Source organism: Rattus norvegicus, chromosome 2 (assembly GCF_036323735.1).
Source record: "Rattus norvegicus strain BN/NHsdMcwi chromosome 2, GRCr8, whole genome shotgun sequence".
Classification (NCBI taxonomy): Eukaryota; Metazoa; Chordata; class Mammalia; order Rodentia; family Muridae; genus Rattus; species Rattus norvegicus.
Window position 1 is genome coordinate 26,437,101 of NC_086020.1, and position 23,449 is coordinate 26,460,549.

The window sequence follows — 23,449 nt, forward strand, 5'->3', positions numbered from 1 at the left end:
TCATGTAGTGGTGTATATGCCTTTAATCCCAGCACCCAGAAGGAAAGTAAATCTTCAAGTCTAACTTGGTCTCCATTGTGAATTCCTCAACAGCCAGACCTACATAGTGAGACCGTGTCTCAAACAAAACAAACAACCTTCACCATGGGGTGGGGAGGTGGCTGAGGAGGTAAGTGCTCTACCGCTCCTGCAAAGGACCTGGGTTTGGTTCCCAACATTCACACAGTAGTTCACAAGCACCTGTTAAAACCAGTTCCAGAGAATTAGACACTCTCCTCTGGCTTCCTCAGAATTCTATAAACACATGGTACACATAAACTCAGACTCATAAATTTAAAATATGTATAAATTGTAAAATAAAAAATTGAAGGCTGGGCATGAGTTATATAGTGAATTAGTTACAGGACAGCCAAGGCTACATAGGGGGACCCTATCTTAAAAAGCAACAACAAAGAAATAAATTAATCAACAAAAATAACATTTGGGATGAACGTGAGCACAGAGAGAGATATAGAGCATATATGTATATAATAGTTGAAATCTAATCCCTAAATATTGAAAACATTCACTGACCCCACAAAAAATTACACTTAATGTCTTTAATGCCTGGTCCAATAACACACACTCTCTGTTCTCCTGAGTAGTGGTGTGTGCCTTTAGTCCCAGCACTCAGGAGGCAGAGGTAGGGGATCTCCAGGCCAGCTTGACTTGTTCCTAGATAACTTTCAGGAAACTGTGATGACCAGACGCAGGAGGAACAAACCCCACATATGAGTGCAGATGGAACCAGCAGCAGTCAGAGGCAGCATGGCCCTCTTCTTTCCCAGAGAGGAAAAGCGTCTTAGTTTGTAGTTTGATCCAGGACTGGATCAAAAGTTCATCGTTGACAGACAGCTAATATGTTCCAATTTTTAAAAGCAGAAATGGAGAAATGGCTCAGTGATTATGAACTCCCAAACTCTTCCAGAGGACCAGAGGTCAACTAGCAGCACCAACATTGGACAGTTTATAGACAAATATGCCAGCTCCAGGACAGCCAATGCCTTGGGCCTCCATGAGTACCTGAAGTCACATCCACAGAACCAACCACATAGACACATGCATATAAACAACTGAAATAAACTCTCCTTTTGAAAAAGCTTATCACAGATAGAAGCACCGGCAGGATGCCTCCTGAAACCCTAAAAGATTGACCCTTATGTCAATCACATTTCAACAAATGACAGAAGCTGGCGATTAGACTCGCTCAAAATGCGATATGGGATAAACCACAACATGGGATAATCTCACATATTTTCAAGTGATTAATTTTGTAGTATGTTTATCTTTCACAATACAGAATTTACTAAGCTTTGCCTTAAATTTTTCAGAAATCCTTTATATTAGTTTTATTTACATGTGCAGGTGTGCATGTGTGTCTGTGCACAGCATGTATGCCTAGTACCCATGGAAGCCAGAAAAGAGCATCAGAGTCCCTGGAACTGGAGTTAACAGACGTTTGTGAGCAACTAGGTGGGTGCTGGGAATCGATCTGCCTTCTTCAGAAGCAGCCAGTGCTCTTAACTGCTGTGCCATCTCTCCAGCCCCAGAAGTTTTCTTTAAAAAAATATATTCATTAATAATTTACATACAAAAAAGTAGCTGTCAGTCAATTCCTCACGCTTACCGCTCCTACACTGAGGCTCGAATACCAGCCAGCTATAAAACTACCTCTGGCGCTTACTTTACAAATATTGCTATTTCTTGACTTAGTCTTCAAAAATCACACAATCTCGTTCTGACAGATAGGGATTTGCTTCCTTAGAAGTCCTGCTCCATGGTCTCTGAGCTTTGCTGTCACAGTCACTGCTGTTCTTAGTGGCTCTGAGGAAATAGCTTTTTCTGAAAATAACTCTTGCTTTCAAAACCTCAATTTTTGCCAGACCCTGAGATCATGCTAATAACATGCCTTAAGCTCATGTTAGACTTTGTTCAATCTAAATTTTGTGCTCAGCCTAATCTGTCCTTCGAGAAAACAATGAAGCCACTCTTACTATACCTTTAGTCTTCCATAGCCGTGTTGTACCACGAGCTACATGCATAGCTTTGACCTTAAAATGATATACGCAGCCATGCCCCTGACCCAGAGTAATGTGTGTGTGTTGCGATCATTTGCTGTAAGCAGGCGACAGGCTGAAAGCAATATTAAAGAACCCAGAGATCCACCATAAATGCTGGAACCAACATGTGGCTAGAAGTCCATAACATGTTTGCAGTTTTGAGTACTGTCTTGGGTCAACTTGGATCAGTAAAACACCTCTTGTAAAACTCTAAAAATTTTTGTAGAATAAAATCATTTATTTCTTTCTCATATCATGTTTTCTGTGCTCTTCAATAAATACAAAACAACATTCTTTGTTAGGGAAAGACAACAGACAGCAAATGAAGAGAGACACAGAAAGACGAATTTACTCTAAACTACCACAAGAGCAAGGAAGAACCTGTCTTAACATGTACTGTGACAACAACGAACATAGTAACAAAGGGAGCTGAAGCTCTCAACTCAGTGTCTCCTTAATCCTCAATTTTAAGGTCTCAAACAAAATATCCCCATTGTCTGTTTTATATCAAAAATATTTCTGCCATTTTAAATTTTCTAGCCATCTTATAAAATTGTATTTAAATAGTAAAGCAACTGTCAGATCAACAGAGTGTACTACAGAAGGAACATTCTATTTTAACTAAGATTCATTTTAAACTCAAGTCTGTGAGGTTTAGTTCTGTAAAAATTCACTTGTGTGCATATACATGGGTAATTGTTTCAACTGTTTCTCCATTTGTTGGCTTTACCAAGATTAAATAAATGACCTCACTGTGTCTGTGTCTGTATTTTTAACAGGGCCTCAGACCTTAGCACAACTGACTTCATGATGGAAAACATTCAGGCTAAAACTCAGCACCCTGACAGCACCACCTGCCAAATGGGAACAAAGGCTTAATCCATCAGAGTCCACAGTTCTGGGAAATCTCTGCATGTGATAACCTTGCCTTTTGGCTCCAGTAGTTTTACTTCTGGCTAACCAAAATTATTAACTGAAATATGTGAACCTAGAAAATAGTTTTGTGCTTAAAATGCTCCTCCTGAGAAAGGCTCAGATTGCAAACACCCAGGGCAGTCACCAGCCGGCTAATGAACACTTACAAGATGTCCAAGCATCTTTGTTGGTGGCTACCCCACAACAGCTTTCTCCAGGTTTTCCTATCGACCTAAAGAATGGATACAGTGCACACATACGCTTGGATTGAAGGGATACCTTGACTGCTAACCGTGGCTACTCTCTGTCCAATGGGGGAAATGCATTCTCCAAACTCTACTACATAACTATTCTAAACATAAAACTTAACTACTCAGTTTCAAAAATGCCTAAGGAGTTTTACCAAAAAGCTTACCTTTCTGAGCTTTTGCTGTTATTTCAAAATATTTGACAGTGAGGTCCTGAATAGACAAAACAGCCATGTGAGCTTTCCGCTGCCAGTCAGCGTCTTCTTTCTGTAGACTCTCAATTCTTCGAGGACCCAAATAATCATTCTCCATGGAAATCTTTAGAGAGAAAAGGGAAACTCTTTTACTTGTCCTCCAACACTTTATAGGTGTAATGTGCGAGTGCTAGTCAGGCTCAGTGTTACAATAAAGATACTACTTCATCCTGCTCTAGAAGAAAGGTAAGTGGTTTTAAACTGACTTAATAAAGGCGCTGAAGACTTTTGACATGGGAATATCCTTCCGTTCTTCCTTTCCTACCTTTTTCCATCCTCCTATCCCGACCCCCCAAAATGCGCATACAGCAAAGCATTTGGTCATTTGTGAGTGTTAAGACAATGAACAATTTATTTAGAATAATTATATTTTAGGTTAACAATTATTAATTTCCCTTTAATTTACTGGTTTTGGGGGGTTTTTTTGTTTTTGTTTTTGTTTTTTTAAAGGAAACAAAGGTCTGGCACATTCTAAACAAGCACTCTATCCTTTTAGATAAATAGTTATGTATTACAAAAGTTACAACAACAAAGGTGAAAACAAAATGGACAGAAATGGACCATATATCCATATATATTCTTGCTTTACCATATACAAAAGATTAATTGGAATAAGATACATTTAAGCAGGGTACAGTAGCCATGTCTGGTACCCCCGTCCTCGGAAGGATGAAGCATGGGGAAGAATGTTAATGACACTTGAGGATTAAGATCTAAGAGTTGGAGTGTTGATGTACGCCATAATCTCAGCAGTCAGGAGGAAGAGTCAAGCCTGGTCTACAGAGTATGTTTCAGGAGAGCTACAGCTTCATAGAGAAAACCCTAAAAGGGGGAGTGGGGCTAGAGAGGCGGCTCAGCAGTTAAGAGGACTAGCTGCTTTTCTAGAAGACCCAGATTCAATTCCCAACACCATGTAATTCACAACTATCTGTAACTCCACTTCCAGGGGATCTGACATGCTCTTCTGGCTTCTGTGGGTGCCAAGCACACACATGGTATACAGATAAACATGTAGGCAAAACACCCATGCACACTTAAACTCATGAGCAATAAACAAAAATTAGAAATCAATGAAAAGCAGATGTTATTCAACCATGGCATTTTTTTTTTTTTGGTTCTTTTTTTCGGAGCTGGGGACCGAACCCAGGGCCTTGCGCTTCCTAGGCAAGCGCTCTACCACTGAGCTAAATCCCCAACCCCTAACCATGGCATATTTTAAAATTATAAAAACCAGGTATCAAATCACTGAAATCTAATAATGAATTTCAAAAATAAAAAAACAAGCCATATTCTCTAAGCAATGCAAGATACAGAATTAACATAATAATCTAAAACTAAAATAAAATTTAACCAGCTGATATTTAGCACCCTTACTCTGAGAGGGAATGGAACTTTAAAAATTTAAAGGCCTAGGATTTAGTTTTATATGTGTTAGAATTAATTTTGCAAAGGTCAGGGCCAGAGATATAAATCTGAACATCAGTAACACAAAGAAAGCATTTATAAAACCATAAGGGTAAATAAGGTCATCTAAGGAGCAGGAATGAACACACACGCAAGCATGCACAAGAAACTATCTTTAAGGAGTGACAGCTAGAGCTGTTTACACCAAGAGCTGTTTGAACTAAAGGGTGAAATGAATGCCAGACTTGTAATGAGAAAGCTGTGTTACCCGATCATAAAATTCAATTCTTTGCGATATGAATGTTTATGGTGTTTCTCTTAACATAAAAATATGCTATAGTAATAGGTGGATACAGATCAAAATCATAGATAAAATAAATTTCAATTACATAATAGATTACGGAAGAAATGAAAGCATATAAAATATAGTACTGATGTCGTGTTTGAGTGGCAAATCTTCAGACATTTTCTTCCTATTTAATAACTGCATTTTGCAAGGCCCAGGGGTCTAAGTCAGTTTAGAGCTCCTGCCTGGATCTGCAAGACCGTGGCTTCAGTTTCTACCAGGCAGGGTGGTTCAAACCACACCGGTTATCCCAGCACTCAGGAAGCTCAGAGGCAGGTTGGTCTGCCTAATCTACCAAGTGAGACCTTGTCAAAAGAAAACTGAGAAAAGAGAAAAGAGGAAGACAGAAATTATTTCCACCTGCATGAATAAACACTGTGCCTCTGAGCAACAGATAAAAAAGGAGGGGATAAACATCTAGAAAACTGCAATTTTGTACTATGGCTCTTGTGGGAGGAGGTGAAAAGCACTCATCTGAAGAGTGCTGTTGGTTAGATGTGTATCTGTCTCCACCTTCACAAATAATACAAACACGCTTTACCCATTGTTTCCTCGGCTGCTCCACAGAGGACTTTTGCACTTAGCGGTTACAATGTTGCAACCAATTGCTCGATCATTTTATTGTACTCAAGGCCCCACACAACAACTCTCTCTTAGCATCTTCTCCTAACTTGGAAAACTTGAAGATGTTGCAGCCGCCCTGTTCAGCTGGATTATGTGCTAAATACCATGACAGCTCTGTTTGGAATGTCAAGGCTAGAGAGAAAGCAGAGACCGTTTTCACATGGGAAGAGGTATGTCAGTTTTGGTAGCCAGAAGAGTAAGACTGACTTATAAATAAAATCCTCTGGCATGGGACTCCTTAAGTACATCCTTGCTAGGTTACTGCATTTTGTAAAAAGTTACTAGGGTATTTCTGTGCATTGTTAAGATATTGGAAGAACCTAACTTTGGATTCTTCCGTGAAGCAAATGCCAACACAGATTTGTGAATATACTTATTGATACTGTTTAAGTACAATGTAACCTTTATTAGGCAATGGGAATGTTTGTTCAATGATAAGCAATTATCAAGAACTTTTTTAAAAACCGTATGTGTTTATTTATACATATGTGTTTTTCTGTGTGTATGTGTTATATGTAAGTGCTAAAGTGACAGTGGAGGCCAGAAGGCATTAGATCCTTTGGAGTTGGAGTTACAAATGCTTGGTTAGAGGCCACCCACTATGGGTAATGGGAACCAAATTAAGATCCTCTAGAAAAGCAGTAAGCATTGACCTATCTCTCCAGCCCCATCAGAGCTTCTTAATACACCACCAAGACTGAAATGGGTACACCAGTATGTACCTGTAACCATAGCTACCCAGGATGCCAACAAGGCAGATCTAACGTTCGAGGCCAGGTTGCACAGTGAGAGGCCTGAGGATGCTGGCCAGTAGCAAAGAATCTAAGTATCTGAGTGGCATTAAAAGAGCCTGGATTTGATTCCCTGCCATACATCTCAAAAAAGATTAGTATCCAAATAGGAGATGACAATTTTAAAAAGCTGGCAAAGGAGCTAAGGAAACAGGACATATGGCTAACTGACATACAAAAATTGTTCTATATCACTAATCAGGAAAAGTAAATCAAAGCCACAATGAGGTTATCATCTTACTCCTATTTAATTGGACAGTCATAAAGGAAGGTCACAAATACTGGAAAGGAAGTGAAGAAAGGGGAGGTTTTGTACACTGCTATGGGAACATATTAGTGTTAACTATTATGGTAGCTCCTCAGACAGACCACATAGTCTTCTAGTCGTACGTCTAGTTGTATGGGAAAAGGACTTGCCGTTAGTATGCTGAGACGTGTGTGTCCAATTTGACTCAGCATTACTCACAATAGTGAAGAGATGGGATGAATGCACGTGTTCATCAACTAGACAAATGGACAGAGACAGCACGGACATGCACACAGACACATATAAAAATGCCATTCAGCCTGTACTAAGGAATAGAATGGTACTAACTCATGTAGAAGGGAGGGACTTGGGACATAGGGAAGATTTTGGTTAAAGGACACAAAATTTCTTTTAGGAAGTTACAGAGATCTATTCAACATAGTAAAATATACTTAACAATATAATACTCTCTAAAAACATCTCTTTAACAGCAGATCTTAAGTGTTCTCACCAAAATTTGACAAATTATAGAAGTTCACTAGTTCAATTTTGCTCTTCTACAGTGTGTAAAATATAAAACACATGACAAATAGTTTTATTAAGTATTAACTTTAAATAAAAATTAATTGCAAAGGCACGGCAAAAAGTGATTTTATTCAGTATACCCATTAAGTGAGACCTCACTACAAAGGTGTGTCTGCTACAACCTGGCTCCAGGGGATGGATGATGGAAGCCTGGTAAGCCCTTGAGTGGGAGCCGAGTAAAAGGCTCTTCCTTCAGCTTAGGGCCCAACCAACTGTGCTATCATCTCCTCAAACGTGCTCTCCCGAGAGCTGGCACCGAGCTTAGACTACCAACTTACCCTTCCTTGGAACTGAAAAGACCCTGCCTTGGACATTTTGTTTCAGTAAGAGAATACTGACTAACATATTGGCACACTATAAACATTATGAAGTCTTCTAATCTATCACTATGCTCTACCTCTCCCTTAGATGTGCTGCAATTTCAGCAGTTTTGGTGTTACTTGTTCTGAGCTACTGGGGATTGAGCCCTAGGACATTAGACATGCTGGGACAGGTAGTCTCCTACAGAGTGACCTCTGCATTAATTTACACGCCTTGCTTTATATTGACTATACACCAAAATTCCATTAAACTTACACATTCTTCCTAATAACACCTTTAAGATTCCTTCGAATTTTCAAAGTGAAGAATTTCTAAGAATACTAGGTTTTACTTAACTTTTTCCAACGTATATATTATTTGACTGCTGTACTGGTTTACTTCTGGGAGCCCTCCAGACTAATTCTGAGGAAAAGGAGTGAGAAAAGATGGGAGTGGAAGCTAGGAGAGCCTCAGGGTCAGGTCTACATGACCTGAGTGAGCTCAGGACAGCCAGGACTACATAAACAAAGACTCTCTCTCAAAAAAGGAAAAAGACACATGCACACACACACAATCTATGTTTACTGAGTTAAAAAGAAATTTGGACTAAGCTTCTAACCTACACTGTAAAGTTTGCCCTCACAGTTTTTTGTCTAAGTTTTGTCTGTTTCCTTTATTATTCTCAATCTTTTTCCCTTTTAATTTAATCTACTTTTTAAACTTGTTTTATGGTGCTGAGCATATACTCTACCACTGTTTTTTTCAAGAGTTCAAGCTTCAAGAGTTATATTTCAGACTGCTCTGTAAGCAATACGTAATGTCATGAATACTCCCCAAGCTGGACTTCTGTTTCACACCTGATGTCTCATTAAGCATGCAGAGCAGAGCTGGCTCTCCCAAGACATCAATAAGCCCACCCAAAGTTGAGTAGTGCTCACACAAGGGAACTCTTTCCGAGACATGGTAATAGTAGCACTATGGACTAACCAAAACCTCTGTAGACTACCAGTTAGAAATGCATTTATAATGCTACCAACTCAATACAAATCTGTTACCTATACATACAAAAACATATCCCTACATACAATATATTTAACCATTGTAAAAAAAAATGTTAAAAATATTTTGAAATGTTATTGCTATGGCCAGCTTGACTGTCATCTTCTATTTACATCTCAATTCTCAATCACTGTGCTGGTTAGTTTTATGTCAACCTGCTACAAAGCCAGAGCCATTTTAGAAGAAGGAAGCTCAATTGGAAAAATGCCCCTACTAGATTATCCTGTGGGCGGGCCTCTTGGGACCAACTGGGAGTTGGTGTGGCACAAAGCTCACTGTGAACAGTGCCACCCCTTAGGCAGGTGGTCCTAGGTTCTGTAACAACGAAGAATGACCAAGCCATGGGGAGCAAGTCAGTAGAAGCAGCACCTCTCCCTAGCCTCTGCATCAGGTCCTGCCTCCAGGTTCCTGCCCTTGTTTGAGTTCTTGTCCCGACTTCCGTGATAGACTATGATAGGGACTGTAAGCTGAAAAGGCCTTCTCCTCCCAAGTTGCTTTTGGTCATGGTGCTTTATCACAGCAAAAGACACTCTAAGACAATGATCTTCAGAAGAATTGAAATATCATATCCATAAAATACTATGTATAAGCAACTGATTTTAGTGGTGCTTATAACAAATACTTTGCCAAACAAGTATTCCTTTTTTCAAATATGTGTATTTTCTAACTTAATGGTAAGTAGTAATAATTTAATTTTAAAACATTCTTTGGAATTACACCAATTTAAACTGATAACTATTACTACGGACAAGGACCTAAACGATCCCAGTGAGTAATTTGTGTGATAGTACCACTTACCATATTCACTGACACACCATGAACTCAATAACTAGATGTAGGGAGTCACTAGGAGGTAACACCTGTATGCAATAATCATTCTTAAGCACAAAGAATAAAATCGTAGGGTTGATGGTGTGAGAGGTAACATCTTAGAACAACAAATACAGTAAAATATCATTTTTACCTTAAAGAAAGTTACTAATGTAAAGAAATGTTTCTTCTTACACTGCTTCCCAAGGAAAATGGAGTAACTAGCGACAGCAGCTCACTCACAGTCTACAGATTCTCAAGTGGATACTCAATACACGCTGTGTTGATGGCTAGAGTCTGAAGCAGTCAATCCTGAATTGCAAAAGTGCAACACTGCCACCGTGCAGAACTGGTGGGACAACCATGCCATCTAGTTCTCTTTTCTTCCTGCCTTTCAGGTTACATTCCCAAAATATGTCTGCAGTTGATTTAGCAAATCAACGTTAGCAAATTCTAACACCCAGTCTTGGGTTTCTGACATCCTTTTAATGCAAGTGCCAAATTTATTTTTAAATAACTGACAATTCAGTATTTTTCAAAAGTTAAGATCATGTCAATGGAGTGTCCCAACAAGGACCTTGGAGGAAAGGCCAAGACTCTGTCTGCATTATTTTAAAAACTTCTTTTGTAGTTAAAATGTATGACTACCCAGCCTCAGAACTACGGGGCAGTGTGGTCATAGCTTAGGCTTAGAGCACAGCAAATACCTTGATCTGCTGCCTCCGCAGCATGGCAAGCTCGCGCATGTCTCGGAAGGGCTGGAGTAGATACTGGTAGAGCTCCGTTGTAGCTTCTGCAAGGCTGCTGTAGGCTTCGTCCTCCATCTGATACAGGTCCAGAAGCTCCACCATGCTTTCTATAGTCTTGTGCTTGTCCAAGAGCTGTGAACAACAAAGTTTCAATACTAAGAACACTAAATACTGTACTTTTGAGCCAGAGTCATAAAGGAAGTAAACAATTTGTACGGCGTCGCTTACTTCTATACCCCAAGTGTCTCACTGTACAAGACCACAGCCTGATTCATTAGAGAAAGGAATACTACCTGCCTGCTTTAAACTGCAATCTAGTAAATGTCCTCCAATCACATGATGAAACAAAGCCAAAGACAACTATCACTGTGCTGACTAATTATTGACACAAACCTATACACTTCTGGGACTGGGCATTTCTATAGGGCATTTTCTTGATTACTAATTGGTGCAGGAGGGCCCAGCCCACTGTGGGTGGTGTCACCCCTGGACAGATGGGCCTGGGTAATATAAGGTAGCTGAGTAGAAGCTATAGACAAGTTTAGTGACATCCTCATCTAGTGAATGGGGAAGCAAGCTCAGCTACATAAGATCCTATCTCAAAAACTACCTATCACCACCAGCGTGTGGCAGACAGACACAGAGACATACATACACACACACACACACATACACACACACACATACAGAGAGAGAGAGAGAGAGAGAGAGAAGAAAACCCACTACCTCCCAAAGCATCAGGACAGACATGAGACATGTCTTAGGCCATTAAAAAAAAAAAAAAAAAACCTCTTAGAAACTGAACAGAACTAGTATATTGCGTATGGTTTTGTTTTTTGTTTCGTTTTACCACAGTGAAATTATAACTAGAAAATTCTCAAAAAAAAAAAAAAGGGGGGGGGGGGGGTTGGGGATTTGGCTCAGTGGCAGAGCGCTTGCCTAGGAAGCGCAAGGCCCTGGGTTCAGTCCCCAGCTCCAAAAAAAAAAACCCCCAAAAAAAACAAAACACCACCTGTAAGAGACTAAGAGACACACCTCCTAATAGTGCCAACTCCCTGGACCACTCTAGTTCTCATGTTAGAAATTAGCCATTCTGGATACCATTCTGTGACATTCTGTTCTTAACAAGGCCTTCTTTCAAAAGTAACTATTTTACCAGAGCACAAACTACTGGAGTTTACCAGAACCTTACTTATCTACAAGAGATACAGATCCAATTCATAACATCCCTTGTCTTTTGTCACAACACCGAAGCACTTGTCAAGATGGCAACCCAAGGGCACAGAATACTTTCCCATACTTCCTCTCCATCCAGTACCTTGCCACCATACTAATAGTCTCCTATGACAACAAGGAAGATCAAGTGACAAAAAGATACATCTCACCCAGGTCTCTAGGGAAATTCAAAGACAACATGAAGACTATCAAACAAAGTTTTAACCTGATACCTAGAATAACAGTCTTAATTCCTAAGCCCAGTGGTTCTCAACCTTCCTAATACTATGACCCTTTAATACAGCTCCTCATGTTGGGATAACTCCCAACCATAAAATTATTTTAGTTGCTATTTCATAACTGTAATTCTGCTATTGTTATAAATTGTGATATAAATATCTGATATGCATGTCTAATATATGATCCCTGTGAAAGGGTCGCAACTCACAGTTCGAGAACAACTATTCTAGTCAACTAAACATAAAACCAAAAACTGAACACCTATTAGCATCGTCTTTCCACTCAGTAGATTAGGTCCAGGATCTCAATACAAAAATCACAAGACACACTGAAAGGTGAAATGTAATCTAAAGAGAAGAAATCATCCTAACCAGATTCAGTTAAAGATAGTGGAATTAACAAAACAATTTCTACATGACTATAATTAAAACTACATGCTTAATCAGAGAAAAGAAAATAGGATTAGCTGAATTAATCCTGACAGAGCAGACTTCAGAGCAAAGGAAGTTATCAAATACAGGGGAATATTCAACAGTGAAAACATCCTTAGTATGTGTACATGTACAAATGGAGCACCAAAATTCAAGACAAAAGCAGACTGCAGGAGAGAAACACAGAATCTACTATTAAGGAGAAGACCCCAGGACCCCTCAATAAGAAAACATGACCCAACACCACATCCACCAACTGGATAGCCACCTTCCATCTACCAGCCACTCCTTGTAACTGCAGCAGAATACAGTCATCATTCTCAAGCTTACACATTCACCTAGGCAGACATCTGTGTCATAAATATGACAAATTTAAGATTAGAAAGTTTATTAAATATGCTCTCAAACACTAATAAAATTAAAATAGAAATCATTAGCAGAAAGACTACCAGATCTCTTAAATACGTAGAAATTAACCAAATTAATTCTAAATAAGGATGAGTCAAAGAAAAGGTCTTAAAACCATGCTGGGGATGTTTAGGGCGATGGCTCAGGAAACTACTCTTGCAGAGAACCCAGTACCCATACTGGATGGCTCACAATATCCCAGAACTCCAGCTTGAGGGGTAACTAACTTTTGACCTCTGTAGGCACACGAACTCACATGTATATACTTATACACTGACATAAATGAATTCTCATAATTGAAATAAAACCTTAAAAAACATTAAGTGAAAATATAACAAAATTTTAGACATAAAGAAAAGCAATACTTAAGGGGAAAATGTATAGCACTGGAAATACTATAAAATATATAAAATCAGTAAACTTCCACTTTAAAAAAAAACAGTAAAAGATGAAATTAACCCTACGATAAATAGAAGAAATGAAAACAAAGAAGAGGGCTCATGAAATTGCTCAGTGGGTAGAGCATGCAATCCCAGGGAACTGCTGAGATGAGAGAACATGAGAGGAGAGTACACACACACACACAAAGCATGTTGTAGGCTACACAGATCAAAAACAATGAAAACAGTTAGGGAGGAAGGGTCTAAATTTTTTTTTTTTGTTCTTTTTTTTCCGGAGCTGGGGACCGAACCCAGGGCCTTGTGCTTCCTAGGTAAGCGCTCTACCACTGAGCTAAATCCCCAGCCCCAAATTTTTAATCATAAGCTTTTCACTTATACCTTTAAAAGGCAATAAATCCTTGCAGTTACACACATGAACCTTATCTTTAATTCTACTTGAAAACGAAACTTTGCTTTTATAATGATTAAACTCCCAAGTTTCACAAACAACAAAATTAAAGAAATGAAGGGAAAAAAAAAAAAAGAATGGCAGCAACTCTAAATAACAAAGGGAAGTCAGTGACTCGTGTGGTGCACAGCAATTCAAGGTTAGAAAACCTCAGACACTACCGACCTGAGTTAGTTAAGACTTTCAAGAGCACTAAAGGCAATGCAGTACAAATAGTTGTAAATACTATTCTCTGCCCAAATAAAAACATTGAGTGACTACATGCCTATTAACTTATAATAAGCTTCACAGATACATGCAAGAACTAGGGTAGAAAGGTTTTGAGACCTTTAAATACTTATTCAGTATTTCCAGCATGCCTTTACTCTCCCACAGGGCAGTGCCCAACTATGCAGCAATGAACTTAATACTCGTGCAGTGTCTTGCAGGGCATCTCACCTCACAATACTAATTTATTAATATGCCCTTGCTATAAAGTTTCATGTTTTCCAACACTAGATTACTTTAAAAGCAATAACTTTTAACTTCAAATATACTTCTATTTTAATCCAAGTAATCTGAAAATATTCTTAAAATAAATGAATGTATTTAAGATCACAATTTGCTCAACTTTAAATGAGTCTCCTGCAAGACACTAGCACAGGGGTGTGTCACCATCTACCGAGATGAGGAAGACTGACCAAAGAAAGAAAGGGAAGAGAGTCAACCAGTATTCTCAAGTTCAGAGAATAAACAAACCGTGCTTTGGACATTCACTGGTCATAAACTGAGATGTATAGGATACTATAAATAATACAAAAGTAGAAAGAACTCAGGACAGATTTTGGGATGAAGGCAGTCAGAATAGCACATTTAAAATGTGAAGTCTCTGAATGAGGATGATGCACCTTGACCAACTGGGCAGTCCTGAGGCACTAAGAATGCAGATGTACCTGGATGTAAAACACCCTGCAAAGTATGTGCCAGGGCCCAGACCAGTCAGCACAGCATAAGCAGTGACAGAAAAGGCACGTGGAGAAGCAGGGGCGTGGGAAGTACAGTTCTATGTTATTTCTGCTTCAAGAGCTACCACAGAGGCTGCTAGCGAGCACTGTCAGCTCTCCCAGGACCCCCAGCACCAGCCACAGTTCAAACTACCTAAGTCTATAACTCCAGTCCCGGGGATTTACTCTCTTCCGGCCTCCACATGCATCACACACACATGGAATACAGACACACGTGCAGGCTGAACACCTCTACACATAATAAATAATAATGTTTTTTGGTTTTTTTAAACTCTGACAAAGCTCTTCTGCACTTTTAGGTAATTTATTTTGCAAACATGGAAACATGAAGTAAAGATTTACATATAACTACCTAACCTAATAAGTAAAACAAACGTGTGTGTGTGTGTGTGTGTGTGTGTGTGTGTGTGTGTGTGTGTCCGAGAATCCAATGTAGGTAGGGCCTTGCTTACACCACCTGGGCAAATTCTCCATTACTTATATTTCCAACCCTTCTTTTCTTTTTCCTTGAGACAGGATCATACAGCTCAGGCTTACCTTGAACTAAGCAAATCCAAACATGACCTTGAACTTCTTCCCATCCTTCTGTCTCTACCTCCCAAAAGCTAGGCTTCTAAACCCAGGGCTTTCTGCATGGGAGACAGGTATTCTGCCAAATGAGACCCCTAGGTCCTTTTCCCACTCTTTTTGACAGGGTCTCACTATAGCTCTGACTAACCTGGTACTTGCAATATAGACAGATCCTCCTGCCTCTCCCTCAGGAGTGTTGGTATTAACAAGGAACCATCATGCCTGTCCCCCAAGTCCCACACGTACACACACACTTTTTATTCTGTCATAAAGTCTTTAAGTTACTGGAACTCCTATAGCTCAAGCAGGGGTTGAACTTGGCCACTCTACTCCAGACCCTCCTAAGCAGTGGGCTTCAGGCTGGTACCAGACCCTGCTATATGTCCTTTTCATTTGCTTCCATCCCAGGGTAATACTGGCAAGAGTGGGTTCTTAACTACCTTAAACCTAAAACAAAACTCTGCTCAATGAGAAAAATGCCTCCTCTAACACAAGGACAAAGTTTTCTTTAGTTTCTTAAAGTATAACAAATTACTTTTCAGCTGAGCTCATAGACCTAGTAAACAGAACAGTGGATAGGCCACTAAAAGGGGGAGTAGAGCGAAGGGTGAGGATGGAGAAAATGTTAAATGGGTACAAAGTCACAGAAGAATTAAGGAGGGGCTCAATTACATAGGTTGTTACAGTTACTTCTGTTCATATAGTTCAAAATAACAAAGATTTAAAAGAACTAAATGAATGAGGTAATAACCTGATTAAATCAATATATAATGTATAAATGTACTAAACTATTATTTAGTGCCCTACAAACAATTATTGTGAAAAAGTTTTCAAGGGTCCCTAAAAACTGTAGCAAAAGAAAAAAGTGCCACTTTTCTTCAGGAATGGGTGCTAGAATCATGTAACCACATGAGATATACTTTATCACTGTAATAGCAAGCTGGCACAGACAGTAACAGTACTACAATCCCACAGCATGTCCCATGTGCAGTCTGCCACAGTCCCAGGGCTCTCATGCCCTAAGCCTTCCTATTCATCACTGACTCACACACAACTACTAATCCTGCAAGACCCATTCATCGATACGGCCTCACAGGGACACAGGCTTTCACAGTGCCTCTTCTGTTCAGATACACAAATGTTCATTGTCTTACAATTGCTTACTGCATTCCATGCAGTAATATGCTATGCAGGCATGTAACTTAGAATCAACAGACTGCAACATGTAGCTTAGGTAGACAGTGCCATAATACCTACATTTTATGACACTGACTTATAAACACATAAATCTTCTCCTTCCCAAATAGGAATAAATCCTTTCAAAGATTTAACATATAAAATATTTCTTCTCAAGAATAAACCCCTGGCATGCTGCGACAATAGTTCAATCAGTAAGATGCTTGTTTGAGTTCAGATACCTACAGCCATAGAAAAAAACAGATGAAAAGCTTGTGCACAGTGGCATGCACTATGATGCCCAATGCTGGGGAGGCAAAGACAATGGTGAAGCTCAAAGAGTAGCCACTGTTTAACAGTCACAGATCCTATGTCAAAAGTAAGGTGGAGAGCAACTGAGGAAGATACCCAGCTCTGACCTCTGACCCCACAAGCATGCACACGAAGACACACAGGAACCCATACACACATAATGAAAACTAAGTAATAAAACTGGGCTGTGCGTGGTGGAGCAGGTCTACACTATCAGCACTAATGAGTCAAGAGGACCTGAAGTTCAAGGTCACCATTGGCTACAAAGTCAAGCTACCTCCTGGCTACGTGAGATCCTGCATCTAAACGAAGTAAAACTCAACTCTTTTGAAAAGCACATTAATAAAGGTAGAAGGGAGTCAATTACAGGCTATAGAGAGAATATTTTGTGTCTGTATGGATGTGGGGGCAGAAAGGATTCTGGGAGTTCCAGGCAGGAGGCTCACCTGGGAAGATGGGACGCAGAGGCACGGCAGCTGAGCACAGCGGACCGTCCTCGTGGCAGAATGTGGACTGGAGTAAGTGGGTTCTTTTAAGTTATGATCTAGTCAGAAGAGCCTAGCTATATGTCAAGGGATTTGTAAATATAGTTTGAACCTGAGTCTTATTTCTGGGAGCATAGAGAGAGGAAGAATGACCCAACTAAGATGACAGACAGTTCTCAACTATCGGACACACCATACTCTAAAGATACATAGGAATTCTCTCACAAAGAGAATATTTTCAGTGGCAGTTGAACTCAACTCAGCAATCCATACTATCCAAGACTGAGGTAAAGATACGCACGTACAATTTAAAAAAAAAAAAATCACAACATTCTGAAAGAGAGAGCAAGTTTTTTTTTTTTTTTTTTTTTTTTTTTTGGAGCTGGGGACCGAACCCAGGACCTTGCGCTTCCTAGGTAAGCGCTCTACCACTGAGCTAAATCCCCAGCCCCGAGCAAGTATATTTTAACTGATCAAAACAGCCAGCATTTAAAGAGTAGAAAGGAGAAACTTAGAAATAATGAACAGATGAGTACAGTGCAGTGGTCCTCATCTTCCTAATGCTGCGCCCAGTTAATACAGTCCCTCAGGCTGTGATGACTCCAAACATAAAATTATTTTTGTTGCTCCTTCTCAACTGTAAATTTGATGCTGTTATGAACCGTGATGTAAATATCCTACATAAAACCACCTCCAAAAGGGTTGCAACCCAGAGTGTGATGGTTTGTATATGCTCGGTCCAGGGAGTGGCACTATTAGGAGATGTGGCCTTGTTGGAGTAGGTGTGTCACTGTGGGCTTTGGCTTTAAGACCCTCACCCTAGCTGCCTGGAAGTCAGTATTCTGCACTAGCAGCCTCCAGATGAAGATGTAGAACGCTCAGCTCCTGCACTGTGCCTGCCTGGAAGCTGCCATGCGCCCACCTTGGTGATTGATTGATTGATTGATTGATTGATTGATTGATTGATGTCCTTGTAAGAGTTGCCTAGGTCATGGTGTCTGTTCACAGCAGTAAAACCCTAAGACAAGGAGTATAATATGTAGTAAAGCTTAAGGGGCTAAACTGGGTTTTTGTTATTGTTTTTCTTTTTCTTTTTTCTCCCTACCACGTACCAAGACAGGGTTTCTCTGTGTAGTTCTGTCCCGGAACTCACTCTATACACCTCTCCAGTACCATGCTTCCCACCATAACAGTAATAGACTAAACCTCTGAAACTGTAAGCCAGCCACCTCAACTAAATGCTTTCCTTTATAAAGTTGCCCTGGTCATGGTGTCTCTTCACAGCAACAAAACATTAACTAAGACAGCCAGCCTGGGCAATACAGTGAGACTGTCTCCAAAACTAAAAATCCAAAAAAGACACACCAAGAGTTTAGAAGCAGGGTGTGGAACTCTGGGATAAGGGTGGGGAAAATCAAAACTATAATCAACTGTACCAAAAGGATCACAACCGTAAGGCCAACCAAAACAATTAGATTCATTTGTAGCAGCAACCTGTCTTGAGAGTCCTGGAGGAGTTTCTGATGATGCACAAAGCCAAGATCAACCTGCTGATCTTATTTTGACATTATATCAGTTTGGGGATATCAGCTTCTATCATCCAGACATATCTGTAATTACCAAGCTTGTTTTTAGTACAAATTGGTTTGGATTTCTGAGGAGTCCAGCAGCCCGCTAGTGTACAGTACCTCAGGAGTGAGGGGACAAAGAATGATTTTATTTACTCTGAGTTTCTACACACCAGGCATAGATAGAGCAGATGATCTCACTCATGACCTATGAAGTAGGAGCAATTTTATATCTCTCCAGAAACCAAGAACCAGAGGCAGAGAAACTCAGTAACTTCTCAAAAGTTTAGTCCAAGAAAGTTACCAACAGCTCCCAGACTAACTCACCTTCTTAACTACCTCACTATGAGGCCTATACTCACAGGTAGTTCTTTTGAGTTTACAGAGTGAAAATATGAAACTATGAAAAGAATAGTAAGCTGAAGAGGGCAACTGGAAAATGGTGCAGTCAAACTCGGTTTTAAAAGAACAAAAGCATACTTAGATTCCTCCAATTCCAATCTATAAATTCTAAGCATGCTGACACTTCAGCTAAGAACTGTTCCTTTATCTAATCTGTCTGGCAATTTTCACCAAGACAAATAAAATATCTTTAATATAAGTAACTTCAGGTTCCACAAGAAGAAAAACAGCTCAAGAAAAAGTCAAATCCAAGGAACTCCAGGGAGCCCGAGCATAACAAGCTGTTTACAAAGCAGCTTCGATATGAACATAATTTCCTTTTACTACAATGACTTATTATGCCCTTGAAACTTCCAAGGTTCAATACTACTTAGGAAGTCAATCTACACACTTCCTCTTTTAAGACTTCGCTAACCCACACTTACTGTCACCTTTTATTTAGCTCCCTAGTATCAAAAATGCACTTAATATAAACAATACAAAGGAGGGTCTCTAAACTAAAAACAAAGTGAGGAGTTGACATCTTTCTCCTCACTTTAGATCCACCAAGAAACACTAGTAAAGAAACTAACATGTTTTAAGTGCAAGTATAAGGGGGAAAGTAAAGACTAAATTAAAAGCCGTGACTCAGTTGTTTTAGGCAGGAGCATGGCTAAGCCAGATCCCTACTTCCACTTTGGAGGCTAATAAGTATTGAGAGATACTTGTGAGGCAGCATTTTTCCTTTCAAATAGGATATATCTGTGGAAAAATTTTAAAGTGAAATATGCCTACATCTAAACCAACTTACTCCTGGCCAGAACAATATAAAACAAAACTTGAGAATATCTAGCCAGGTGTGTTGGAAGGAACCTTTAGTCACATCCCCTACCTGGGGCAGGTATAGGCAGGAAGATAAGGCCAGCCTGGTCTACATAGTTCCAAGCTACCAGGGCTATATGGTGATACCTAACTCAAAAAATAGAACAGAAAGAAAAATCACACACTGTGTGTGTTCCTCCTGTAACTTTAGGTTGAGAAACACAGAGACACGGAGACAGACACAGGACAAGAGAAGAGGACAGGAGAGGAGAGGGGAGTAGAGGAGAAAATGAGTGTGTATTGTCTGAGGCAGGATCTGGTCTAAAGTCTACAGACCCTCCTTCTTGCCTCACTGTCCCAAACTCTGGAATTACAGGTATAAGCCGCCATGACTCACTATAAAAGTACTTCTATAAGTAAATCTAATACATAAAAATGCCAGGCATGGTGATGAACATTTTTAATCCAGCAATCGGGAGGCAGAGGCAAGGAAAATCTGTGACTGAGGCCAGCCTGGTCTACACATAGAACTCTAACACAGCCAGAACTAGATGATTGCAGTATATGTGCAAATCAAGGTTTTCCAAAAAACTTTAAGTAATATGATGGTTGGTCCTGACTGAATAGTTGATAGAATCTAGAATCACATAAACAAACCCCTGGCACTTATAAGGGAGCTAGCTTCTAGATTGGGTAACTGGGGCAGGAAGAATGGTGCTACCCTAAATATGGGTGGCACCATTCCATGGGGTGAGATGCTGGACCATATAACAAGAGTGAGCTGAGTACCAGCATTCACCTCCTGCTTACTAACTGCAGAGGAGCAATGTTACCAGCTTCCTCGTGTTGCCATGGCTTCACCACCTTCATTAACAGCAACATCACACTGTGCGCCAGAATAAATCCTTCCATCCACCCAGCCAGCACATGAGTGAGGGCCATGTCAGAGTCCCAGGATCTCAATTTGTCTGAGCCTGTGCTGTTTCCAGAAATTGGTACTGTATGTTACAAAATACTCCAAAAGTAAAAAGAACTTTACCATCACTATTTATAACCTGTTCTGGTATGCATATGACCTGCCACTTACTTAAAAGCTCATGTATTGAAGAGCATGTATTTGTCAGACAGTGGCACTATTTAGGAGTGACTGAGCACAATGGGTTAATCTACTGATGGGTTCATAGTGGAAGCTTTTAGAAGGTGAAGCTGTTATAGGTGAAGCTATCCAGAGAAGCAGGTCACTGGAATGTATTCTGAAAAGAATATTTTGTCCATAGTCATTGGCATTGAGCAACCCAGCCCCACCACTCCCTCTCTGCCATGATGCTCTTATCTCAGTTTCAAAGAGTTATTAACCAGGGGCCAAAAATATGTCCTTCTTTTAAGTTGTTTATATCAAGCCCCTTCATGGCAATACAGTAAAAACCGAGTCCTCAATGCTCTATCTCAACCTTGCAAATCAAGCCTCCTATCAATAACAGAGCACTAGGCAGATTCACAGGAACCATATCTTAGCCTTTTACAGAGTAAAGAGCCACAAGAAATTTCTCATTACAAGAAAGCACACAGATATTTAAACAACAGACAGCCCACATTTTGTTTTCTAGTCACACTACCAAAAGTACTTCATAGTCAGCAAAAGGCCAAATAAGTAATACGGGAGCAGTAACACCCCGTCATTCGTCATAGGTGAAGGTTTAAGAAACGAAGGGAACTATAACCATGCCTTCCAAATATACACACCAGTACACCATCAGGAGTCTGTACAAGTTAGCCCTGCCTTAGCAAGGAGGAACCAAACACAGATTGGATCTGTGAAATAATTTGAGTGGCACTATGCAACGTTGGACTTCAATGAAAGAGTGGCTTCAAAGAAAGAGTGTAAGCAGTTAGATCAGCAACTTTTAACCTGTAGGGCAAGGCCCTCTTTCACAGCTCTCTCCTAAAGACCATCAGAAAACACAGATTACTTACATTACCAGTTATTAACAGTAGCAAAATTAAGGATATAAAGTAACAAGTTAATTTTATGGTTGGGGTCACCACAACATGAGCAACTGTGTTAAAGGGTCGCAGCACTATGAAGATTGAGAACCACAATGATTTAGACCAAGAAATCCAAAAGAACCAGGAGTGATACCCTACTCCTATAATCACAGCATAGGAAAAGTGGCAGAAGCATCAGGAATTCAAGGCCAGGCTGGGCTACCTGAGACCCTTTTCTAATGATTTTATTTTTTAATCAAGAAAAGAAAAAAGAAAGCTAGCAAGAAAAAGGAACCAAACAAGTAGCAAGTTATGGCAGAAAAAGCACAAGGTTGGTTGGCAGGACAAGCCTAGGTCTGCAGCTGAATTTGTCACTTAACAGTTTATGTCTAGCCAAAGCTATGCCCACTTAAGTCTCAACTCTGGCTTCAATAATAAGGCAGACATTCACTTGCACTGAAGACTTAACTCAATGGTAGAGTATTGTCTAGCATTCAAGCTGGGTCCCACCAGGAGTCTTTAGAGCTCAATACCCATCTGATGCTAACAAGTACAAGTTACAATCCTCAAAAGATGGATGAAAAACTACAGCATCCTGACTCCTGAGAAGAAGAAGAAAGTCACACTTACTAGAAGCCACCTCTGAAGTGCTAGGTAGTTACCAATCTCACACAGTCCTAACTATAAGACATCCTTTGCTTATCTTTCTGCCTCTCATCCTAGAGACTTAATAGCTAAGCATGCTATCGGATGTAATGAGTCCTAATCAAAATCCTGACTATTCTGACTCCAAACCCTGCTAAATTGTACACTGTGCCTCTTTTGACAGCATGTTCTGCTCTCAATGGTTTTAACTTGAAAGATATTAGAATTTAGAATATTTACATAAATAATAAATTCCAAAGTAAACAAATTTTAGATCTTAAGCAACCTCTATTATAATTGAGGCTTATGAGCTGAAACACCACAATCAATTATTTGAAGAATAGCTGTGCTTATACAAGAAACAATTACTTGCAAAATCTAGGTCAAAACCTATGTACACAGTAACACAAACCTTAGCTTGGACAACAGCAAAGATCTACTGCTATACTGTTCAAAGAGGCCGAGGTGGCACTTGTATTCATATAAAAATTGCCTTTCTGCTATATAACAGAAGACACTACAATAAATCCATTGAAAAATCCAAGACAAAACTACAAATAACAAATAGTGCATTTTGTTTAGACAGGCTTTAAGTAATATATGATCTTAGAATGTGTCTGTCAGGCTGGAGAGATGGTTCAATGGTCAAGAGCACTGACTGCTCTTCAGAAGGTCCTGAGTTCAAATCCCAGTAACCACCTGGTGACTCAAACAGCTGTAATAGGATTTGATGCCCTCTTCTGGTGTGTCTAAAGACACCTACAGTGTACTCATGTATAATAAATAAATTTTAAAAAAAAGAATGTGTCTGCCATCTAAAAATAATTTATTAATATTTTATTATTGTATAACTTAAAAATCATCATGAACTATAATCTCCAGTCATTTGTCCTAAGGTATGTATCATAAACAAAAACTTTTTAAGA

General features: G+C 39.7%; 1 protein-coding gene across 2 annotated transcripts in view; it reads right to left on the reverse strand.

Annotated features, from left to right (window-relative positions):
* The window catches only part of Jmy (junction mediating and regulatory protein, p53 cofactor), a 64,913-nt gene that overhangs the window by 36,054 nt on the left and 5,410 nt on the right, over positions 1-23,449 (reverse strand). For both annotated transcript variants that reach the window (XM_039103451.2, XM_039103452.2), the window contains exons 2-3: positions 10,390-10,563; positions 3,430-3,580 (exon numbers count right to left, since the gene is read on the reverse strand). In XM_039103451.2, the coding sequence (XP_038959379.1) occupies positions 3,430-3,580; positions 10,390-10,563 (325 nt within the window). The remainder of the gene's footprint in view (positions 1-3,429; positions 3,581-10,389; positions 10,564-23,449) is intronic.